General features: G+C 42.5%; 2 protein-coding genes across 3 annotated transcripts; both read left to right on the forward strand.

Moving 5' to 3' along the window:
- Window positions 1-3284: 3284 nt before the first annotated feature.
- LOC119659950 (low-density lipoprotein receptor class A domain-containing protein 3-like) lies at window positions 3285-3860 on the forward strand. 2 transcript variants are annotated; one of them, XM_038068298.1, is made up of 2 exons: window positions 3285-3564; window positions 3630-3860. In XM_038068298.1, exons 1-2 carry the CDS (start codon window positions 3477-3479, stop codon window positions 3770-3772), a joined length of 231 nt encoding a protein of 76 aa, XP_037924226.1. In that variant the 5' UTR covers window positions 3285-3476; the 3' UTR covers window positions 3773-3860. The 2 variants fall into 2 exon arrangements, with proteins under 2 accessions (XP_037924226.1, XP_037924227.1); XM_038068299.1 differs by having other exon boundaries at window positions 3329-3540.
- Window positions 3861-9213: 5353 nt separating this feature from the next.
- On the forward strand, window positions 9214-9722 carry LOC119659755 (transmembrane protease serine 2-like). Its single transcript, XM_038068017.1, has 2 exons — window positions 9214-9400; window positions 9490-9722. The coding sequence occupies exons 1-2, from the start codon at window positions 9337-9339 to the stop codon at window positions 9618-9620; spliced, it is 195 nt and encodes a 64-aa protein (XP_037923945.1). The 5' UTR covers window positions 9214-9336; the 3' UTR covers window positions 9621-9722.
- Window positions 9723-9945: the final 223 nt, after the last annotated feature.

The following is a 9945-nucleotide window of genomic DNA, read 5'->3' on the forward strand; positions in this document are numbered from 1 at the left end:
GCTAGTCCTGTCAAGGAAAAATTAACCAAACAATCGCAAAAATCTCTTTTTCTTGTTGAGCCTCACCCAGCCATTAGCTTTCCGCCCTATCCTTACCAGACACATTCTAAAGCCCAGGACTGCTTACTCCACAACAACATGTTGATGTTATTGCCACCCTTAGAATATCTCAACTTTATTTTCGCCTTCGATTGAAAGCTGATTCAACGATGCGATACTATGATGCCCAGGATTTGTAATCGGTTGGCAGACTCATACCCATGGAAGGGAAAATATGCTCCTGCCGTGTCCCTTCGGCTATTTGTACGACGCCTTTATTGACACTCACTTGAATATTCTAGTCATGTTCCTGGCAAACTGATTTGATGACCCACAAAACTGTTTTGCTTGCGTCCCCCTACCCTCACGTACGCTTGCACGGGGCTCACGTTCATTGCGTTCCTATGATGACATTTGATTAGCCGAAAAGTGTTTAGAAGGATATCACGTTTGGCTCCGAAGTACGGAGTTTCTGTAAAAACTAACTAGTTATTTTGGGTAAGTAAACTGAACTGAACGTGCCAGTTAAGTAATGGAAGTTTGATCAAAACAATGTCGTGGATTGAACATTGGAAATTAGAATAGAAAAACTTTCGAATAGTCTACGATTGGTTCGGAGTGCTGTACGGAATGGGGAAACCAATTTAATTGTTGGTTCATTTTAATAGGCACTTAAAATCAGGAAAAGTTCCGAAAATTGCAAGAAAAGTTCTCGGTCCCGTAAAATAAAGACAGTATAGCTAGACCTCCAGGGTTTGTTCTGTGCAACAAACTGACAATCTGCACACAGAATAATATTGTCTTGGATCCCAAAAGATCGATCAGAGTCGGAAATACAACGAAAAAGGACTACTTGCTGGGAACCTACAGCATGCGTTCCCTGTTCTGAACTGGCGCTTTTACGGTAATCATCGAAGAGACTGAAAAATACCAGACGAAACCCCTGATGGTCCAGGATATGGAACTATTGGGCAGTAAAGTATTTGGGTCCCGAAGGCTCACCGCTTCTGAAAATGAGAAAATGTTAGGAACTCAAAAATTCGGTATAGCTTTTGTCGTCCACAAGATTTTTTGCCACACCACGTACATCAGAACAATCAAATATATAACAGACATGGTATGTTCTGAAATCGGTAGAACGGAAAGGTGAGAGGTGGTCTCCGCGAGCGAGAGAAAGTTGGCAGTCGGTTAAAGAGGGCAGGTTGCCTCGTCACAGAGAAACATGGAGCGTCTACTGGAGCAGCGATACACCTTGGCAAAACCGACAAAGAAACTCACGACGTGATAAGGAGGCCTACAGTGATGTTATCAAGAGGACAGTGTCTGTTTTTGAATGGAAAAAGCTGTTGAGAGAGGGAAGAGAATGAGTGAAAGACGAAGGCCGCTCCGGACACCCTTCGGCCAGTAGGATGAGAACCAGTATGATTGCTGATTTCTGCATCTCTCAAAACCAAGTTTTTGAGATCGCGATGCATTGTTAACAATTGGGAGTTGCACCATGACAACACGCTGAGCCACCGAGCGTTCCGCGTAGTGTACCTTGTCCAACATAAAGTGGCAACGCCGACTCGGCCCCCTAAAGCTCTGACTGATTCTGACCTATTCTTTTCTACTCCCGAAAATCGATGCTCACGGGGATGTACGTTTCGGTAGAGACGAAGTTTGTTGGCAGCCTTGGGTGTTACTCTGAAAAATTCGTGACGGGAGTTCTAAGCGGGGGCATGGTCTTTCCGATTTAACTAATGAGAACGGAGATAGGTTCACAGAATCCCCTTTGCTACAGAAACATGGCAATTTCATCGACAGGCCTTACCAGATGAACTGACGTTCAACCAGGTTAACCTCATCCTTATTGAGAAAAGAATTGCAACTACTATTCTTGACGTGTGTTCATACCACGAGGTAAATTGTAACAGGGACCATAGTGGTCAGAGCAGGATACCGATACCATAAAGTAAATAATCCAAATAGTAGACCCACAGTGGCTATCAGGTTCGAAATCGAAAAATTCTAGAATGGGAAAAGTGGCATCGCAATATGTTCAGATTATTAGAATACCAAACTTATGCATAATGTTATACTATAAAGTCAATTGAAAACCGTAATCAATACCGCTGCAGAGAAACTGACAGAAAAGGAATAGATGGTTTGACCAAGGCTGGCAGGAGGCCATCGATGACTTAAAATAATATTAGGAGCGATTTGCAAGAGCCAAATGACATAAACGGCCTAAACATGTAGAATTAACACATTCAATTGACAAGATCCACCGAAACGACAAGATCTGAATTCAGGACACATAATTTACGGCCCCTTTACAACTCGACGAAAATAATGATAGCAGGGTTCCACCTCAGAACCATATTTTCTAGGGACATGCGAGAAATCTTTTTGGGAAAATATGAAAAGGATGGACGCAATTTTTCGAGTAATATCAAAATTTAACCTTCGCCGATCGAAAGTGCAGGGGCCGCGCAGGGCAGTCATAAGAGCCGACTAAAAGGGTTACATATTTACGGGCAAGCAATCTGCAATTTTTGACACTTTATTGCTGCTGAAACGTCAACAATGCATCGAATAGGGACTCACTTCACGCACACGTACGCTCGTCGACAACGGTAGCGAAGGTCCTCTGAAATCTCGCTCTCTCAAACTCAAGCAGGATTTTCAACCATATTATCTCCCTCTCCTCTCCTCTCCTCTCCTTTCCCCCTTACCACACTAATGGCAATACGTTTCTCTACCCTGGAAAGTCAAGTGGTAGCAGGGGCCAATCTGGGGTCGTGTTCTTTCTGACGGCTACCACAAGGCACGGTCTCTTGTCCTGGGAACCAGTTTCTGATTTCAAGATTCCGGTTCAGGTTAAGGAACATCACAACTGTACCAGGATTTACGATTGTATCTAAAGCAATTATTAGATTTTAATACAAATTCATAAATATAGTGAATTTTCCTGTAAACATCATTATAGGTTAATGCGGTTTAGTATTTCGTTTCCTGTTACATGAGTGGTAACTATTATAGAATAGGGTTGTTAAGGTCACAGAAGCTCTTTCCATTGTTATGTAAGTGTGATTGCTTTTAGGAAGATGCAACAACGAAACACAAGAGTTTCATTGAATTCTTTTTAGCTCCGGTTTATTTGAAAAAGGCAATCAATTTTTATGAGTGATCTACATATTTATTGCCCATTGGTTACCGATATTTTATTGGAGCTATTCATTTACAACAATCACTCGTCGCTCGCGCCTTTCAAGTACGTGAGCGTTTGTTAAATATATTAGCGTCCCAACCAATAGAAAAGGGACCGATTTGGAACCACTGCAGCTAGTTGCCTCACAGCTTCCCGAGTATTGAGACATCTTCTTGAGTAAGCATTTCAGCGCGAAATCGGTATTCTGAGACAAGAAAGTTATCCCCGAATATTGTGATTGAAAATGGCCTCCAAAATTTTTCTATTTTCTATTTGTTTGTACTTAGTGTTGGCTCTGGTTGCGAGCGGTAAGAGTACAATGAATTCTTTTAGTAATATCTCTCAGATCAGTAGATACGAAAGGATTTCTACTTATGCATGTGAAAATATTTTCCAGATTCCCATGAGGAATGCAGTTTGTCGGAATTTCAGTGTGACAGTGGAGAGTGCATCCCCGGAACTAAAGTTTGTGATGGCCATCCGAATTGTCCAGAGGGAGAGGATGAGGACGATTGCGAGCCAATTCGAATAAAAGCTTAAAGCAATTATCATATCTATATATATAAATTTCAAAACAGAAAATATGTTCACTATCTATAACTGATCAATAAATTTTACTTGGGAATTTTTCGCGAGTATAAAATAAGTTCCACCCCATTGGACTGGAGGATAGACTGATGCGGAATGTATAATATTTCCCTGCAAGCCATCCCGTCTCGCTCTGAGGATGAGGAGAATCAGGAAGGAGACGGGCCTCAGTGGCGCAGGTGCCAAATGGCACTTGCGTTATTTGAAGGAATGCCTGATACCAGAAGAGGCCTTTAAGAAGGCTTAGCACAAACTTAAGCTTTCATTGTCGGAACTAAGAAAGTGGAGAGAAGCAGAGATCAGCCCACATAAGGAGAATGTGCTCCTAAAAAACCAACGCCAACCCAAAAAGCCTAACCCAGCTTTGCTTCTGAAGACTGTTCATAATCTCCCAAAGAGACCATTATTTTGAGTAATTAGGTGGCCTATAAGATCCTCCGTCTTTAGCGTTGCGGCTTCGAAAAGAAACACTGTCGTCATGTGTGCCGTTGGTGTATCATCCCCATTACATGTTGAAAATTCTGCTCCTTTGCGGAGTTTTGCACTCACCTCTGATCTACCCGGGTAGATCAGAGGTGAGTGCAAAACTCCGCAAAGGAGCAGAATTTTCAACATGTAATGGGGATGATACACCAACGGCACACATGACGACAGTGTTTCTTTTCGAAGCCGCAACGCTAAAGACGGAGGATCTTATAGGCCACCTAATTACTCAAAATAATGGTCTCTTTGGGAGATTATGAACAGTCTTCAGAAGCAAGGCGGAAGTCAAAGGCAAATTCGTTACGATTGGGATAGATGAGTTGATATAGATTTGGCAACATATTTCTGCACGTGCACAAGGAGAAGTCGAGGAAGGATACTTTGGAAAAAGCATCAGGTAGAAAAACTACCGAGGTCTCCAAAGGGCTCAGGGTAGCTGATACTCCGACAGAAGATCCAGCCCAGGTAAACCTCCACTTTGCAACAACAGTGCAGTGATTGCCAGGGCAATCTCCAAAGACAACATTGGAATAGTACTGGCTTAAAAATACTGGGTGCAAGGAGGACGTAGGCAGATAATTTAGTACTCCTCTTCCGAAAAACCAAAAGCTTGCATTATTCTTAAACGTAGGTGTATTAGAGTTCCTGTTCAGAGACATTGTAGCGGTTCAAGTTTCACTGGAAGCCACGGGGAGAACTGGGGAAGCAGTCGTAGCATTAGACTACTCTTTCTAAGAGACGATGTCCGAATCCCATCGGAATTAGCCGCTAAATCGGAAAAGTTCTGCAAAAGGAAGGCGTAACCACTTCTCTTCGGGTGCGATGTCAACACCTATGACGAAGTATGGAGAAACAGTAACACCAATCGAAGAGATGACCACCTTCTTGGTTTTTTTCTTGGCAACAACAAAGGGAATACTCCCAACGTTCGTGAGCAGCACTAGATAAAAAGTACTAGACATAACTCTAGCATTACTCTGGTGAACGGGCTGATCAAGAATTGAAGGGTGTCGAATGAGCCCTCTATGAAGTCACAGAATAATCAGATTCGACATTGAACGCAACTCCGAAATAAAAACAATAATAAAGATTCCCGGGACAACGGATGGTGATATCAGGAGCGAACTATAATAGAACTGGGAATAGTGGTGGAAGACCTCAACAAAGTCGTCATTAACGAATATGAGGTCATCTGTCCGCCTCAAATAATCAAGTCCTCAAGGAATATACCCTGGTAGAACAGGAACCTAGCAAACTTGAGAACAGTGGTCTGAAAACTCTTCGATCAGGCAAAGCAAACTGGACACTAGCCATTAGACACTACAAAAATTCACTGACGGCGGCAGCAACGTGATTAGCGAAGTAAATCGGAACAGCTCAGAGAATTATGTGACAAGATAGGACAAACCACAGAAGCATCCAGGCTGCAGAAAGCTGTTTGCCTGAAAAAGGAAGATAGGTCATTTACCGGAAATGAGTAAGACAGAGTACATTTGCTTCTAATAGTTCATTTCCTGGGGTCTTCCCCCACGGCAGAGGACGACAACAATCTACCTGATACCCCAACAACGAACGAAAAGGCAAAAAGGGAGAGCTGGAAACTAGCAGAAAAAGTATACTCGGCAGATAGGGTAGGAGGGCAGAGTAGATGCCATCTTCCTAGCACTACTTCAAAGAGGCGTAGAAATCAAGTTACAGTCTCTTCTAAGGGTGGTAAGAGGCAGGACAGCCTTGGGATATATACCAAGGGCATGGAGGGGGGCAGAAGTGGTCTTTATTCCGAAAGCACTTAAAAAAGATCTATTTCACCAAAAATCTTTCAGAACAATCTGTCTAAGAACTAACGTTCTAATCCGGAATCCTCTACATGAGGAAGGTCAACCCAAACTACCCTGTATCAGCTGACGGATATATTACAGGATGCCAAAGAAACAAGAGAAATAGCACTGTGTGCATTTTTGCATATCGAATAAGCCTTCGATAATACATAGCTCACAGAGATGCCCTGATCCACTAGGAAGCGTAAGTTTGATCACTTGATAGCCATTGGGTTCATGGCATAGAGGCGCAACGAGAAACAGGTCAAATATTTGGGAATTAACCTAGACCAAAAATTACTCTGGAAGATGTCGGGATACTAAGAGGGTCTTGATGACTTGCAGTACCATAGCAAGGAAAAAATGGGGAATGGACTGCAATAGAAAGGTCAATGATATCTACGGGGCGATAATCTGGGCAGAAAGAACTAAACCCAGCATAACAGGCAGGAAGATACACAAACTTCAAACACTGGCTTGCGTTAGTGTCAGTGGGGCAATGAGCAGGGCCCAGTGGCATCTCTCTTCAATTCCGCCAGTATGAACTAACGATCAGCAGAAAAGCTAATTTTACTTTGTTGTCAACGATGCTGCAATGCCGAGAAGTGTTCCAAGCAGAAGAAGCTCACCATGATACTCGTGGAGTGAGGAAATAAAGATACTGAGGGAAAAATGCCTGTAAGCCTGAAAAATCGTTCAACGTTCTAGAAGAAGATTGGACTTCCAGGAGCTGCCCTCCACACTCAAACAATTGAAGCACCATTTGCCGGAAGCAATTAAACAAAGCAAAAACAGAAGCTTTAAAAATCTCTGCAACGAAGCTGACGCAAACCCCCGAGGCACAGTCTATAAAGTGGTGATGTTTAAAATAAACGGAAAGAAATCATCGCAAGTAACTTCTCCAAGAATGTTGGCATCAATAGCGAAGACACTGTTCCCGGAAAGATTGAGCGCAGTTATTGAAGCTATCGGTTCAGCTGGTTTAGAGACCCTAAACAATGGAAACAGCAACGTTTTGTTACCAAAAGGAAAAAATAACCTGGCGATCCGTCAACATATCACCCAATATGACTTATAGAAATGATGGGGAAGATACCGGAGGGAATAATTGCCCATAGATTGCGCGAGACAGCTGAACACGAAAGGAAAGGTCGCTCGTCAATGCAGTAAAGGTCAATACCGCAGCCACTGCCATAGAAGGTGAGAGATGGCGATGAGGATCAAAGAGTACTGCAACAGTGATCACATTGTACGTGAAGACTGCTTTCACCTCAGTAAACTGATCGGTCATTTAAAGCGTCCTTCATCCGAATGAACACTCCGCGTTAGCCGAGAAACATAGTGTCTAACTATTTTATAGACAGGGAAATAAAGTACGAGAGCGACGAAGACACAAATTACTACCGTGTCTAAGCTGCAGTCCCTCAGGGGTCGGTACTGGGTCCGCTCTTCCGACTGCGCTTCCCATAAAGGGTAAACGTAGTAGGTTTTGCTGTGGTTGTAGTTGCAAAATGCCTCCACAAGATTGAGGCAGCAGCAGTCTGAAAGGCCAAAAGTTGACTCGAAACTGCCGCGATAGTGCTCGTCGATCTAGTCGAAAAAACCTGAAAATAAAGGTTTAAAGCCAAATCATAAAGAGCAAGGAGGCGAACTCCAATACGTTGGTAGAATGTTGATATCTCGCGTCATTAACTTAGTTTTGATCTATGCCTCTCCTATATGGGCTGCGATATTAACAACTAGAAATATCAAGAGAAGCTTATTGCGCTCGTACATATTATGTGCCTTGAGAGTGATTTGCGGCTTTCCAACGAAATCAGACGACGCGGCGTTGGTTATAGACGGGGTGTTGCCAGCAGACACAGCAGGCTGAAGGGATGTCACGAAAGTACATCAGGAGAACGACAACCCAAGACGCTGTGCAATGGATTAAGAGAGAGGAAAGGGCGTCATCAATAGTTAGATGGTAGACCCAATGGCATAGCTTAACGAAATGCCGATGGACGCATAAGCTGATTCCGATTATCCAAATGTGAGTCAATCGTCATCACGGAGCCTCTAGTTACCAGCTAACACAGTTTCTATCTGATTAGAGTCGTCGCAAATATCTGCAAAGGTTTAGGCATGATGACGCGCCAGCATATCCAACCTGCCCAGACAAGGAAAAAGACGCAGAGCATCCAATATTCTATTGTAGTCACTTCGCGGCGTGGAGGGCCAATATTCCGAGCGTGCATCTTCTGGTGGAGCGCATGCTTCAGTCGGAAGTGTGCATAAAAAGCTCCGTATAGCGGAAAGAGAAAGGAGAGCAACAGCCACACAGGAATGACAGCATAATTGCTGTCCCGTGAAGTAATACCTAACGACAGTTTCGTGGGGGAGTGGAACGTCTACTTTAAACTTTGGCTTTCATAGGAAAGTAATGTCAAATGGTCATGTATGTCTCAGGTACGCAAATTTCAGAATACATTTTTGTAGTATCCGCGGCTTTGCGACATGTGAAGTATTTCATTCGTCTTGTCCAGTGACGAGAGGGTGCATTTCTTGCGCAGAGGATTCAAGATAGATTCCTTGCTCATGGTGGTGAAAGTTTAAATCAAGTGGGGTTCTAAACTTCAGATACTACTTCATAATGATCCGAAGGGTGCTGCTAGTCTGTAGGAGAGGATCCAGAGTGGGAACCAGCGAACATTCTGTGGATCAAGTGTCAATTGTCGCACTCAAGACGAGTGCCCTTCTTCGGAACCTTAATGACGATACCCTTCGGCCACTGGGAGTATCTCAGATTTCCAAGAGTTATCAATGCCATAGAACCTGTTTTCTAATGTTATGTAACTGTTTTTAGGGATACGTAGACACTGAATACACTGAATTTCATTCTCTCGAGCGTGCTTCAGTGGATTATTTTTAGCTCTGGTTTAATTGAAAAAGACAATCAATTTTGTGGCTGATCTACATATTTATTGCTCATTGGTTACCGATATTTTATTGGAACTATTAATTTGCAACAGCCGCACGATATTCGCGCTTTTCAAGTACGCGAACGTTTGCTCAACATATTAGCATCCCAACTAATAGAAAAGCGACGGAATTGGATCTAATGCAATTAGTTGACTCACAATTTTCCGACCGTTTAGATATATTCATCAGAAAGCATTTTAGCTCGAAATCGATATTCCTAGATAAGAAAGTTATCCGTGATTATTGTGATTGAAAATGTCTTCCAAAATTTTTCTATTTTCCATTTGTTTGTGCTTAGTGTTGACTCTCGTTGCGAGTGGTAAGAATACAGCGAATTCTTCTAGTAATATCTCTCAGTTCAGTAGATACGAAAGGATTTCTATTTATGCAAGTGAAAATATTTTTCAGATGCGCATGAGGAATGCAGTTACACCGAATTTCAGTGTGAAAGTGGAGAGTGCATCCCCAGAACCGAAGTTTGTGACGGCCATGCGAATTGTCCAAGCGGAGAGGATGAGGACGATTGCTGGAGGAAATAATAACCCAATTTAAATAGAGTCCTAAAGCAATTATCAGATCTATATGTATTCGTTTCTCTTAATCACATATTAAAGCAGATATTTCTCATTCATAAAGTGAAATAGGAAATTCGAAATCCTATCACGGAGTACCAGGAAAATGATTACGTGTAGTATTCAGCGAAATGATACCATTCATTGCCTCAATCGAAATTCCTAGAAAAATTGAAAACAATTTGTTATTGCCAAAATATCTTTTTGCTTCGACTGACAAACAAGTAATTTCTGAAGCGACGGATCTTTTTAAAAGGTCACCATTTCAAATCTATATCAGCAAAATTGTTGC

The sequence above is a fragment of the Hermetia illucens genome, chromosome 6, assembly GCF_905115235.1.
Source record: "Hermetia illucens chromosome 6, iHerIll2.2.curated.20191125, whole genome shotgun sequence".
Lineage (NCBI taxonomy): Eukaryota > Metazoa > Arthropoda > Insecta > Diptera > Stratiomyidae > Hermetia > Hermetia illucens.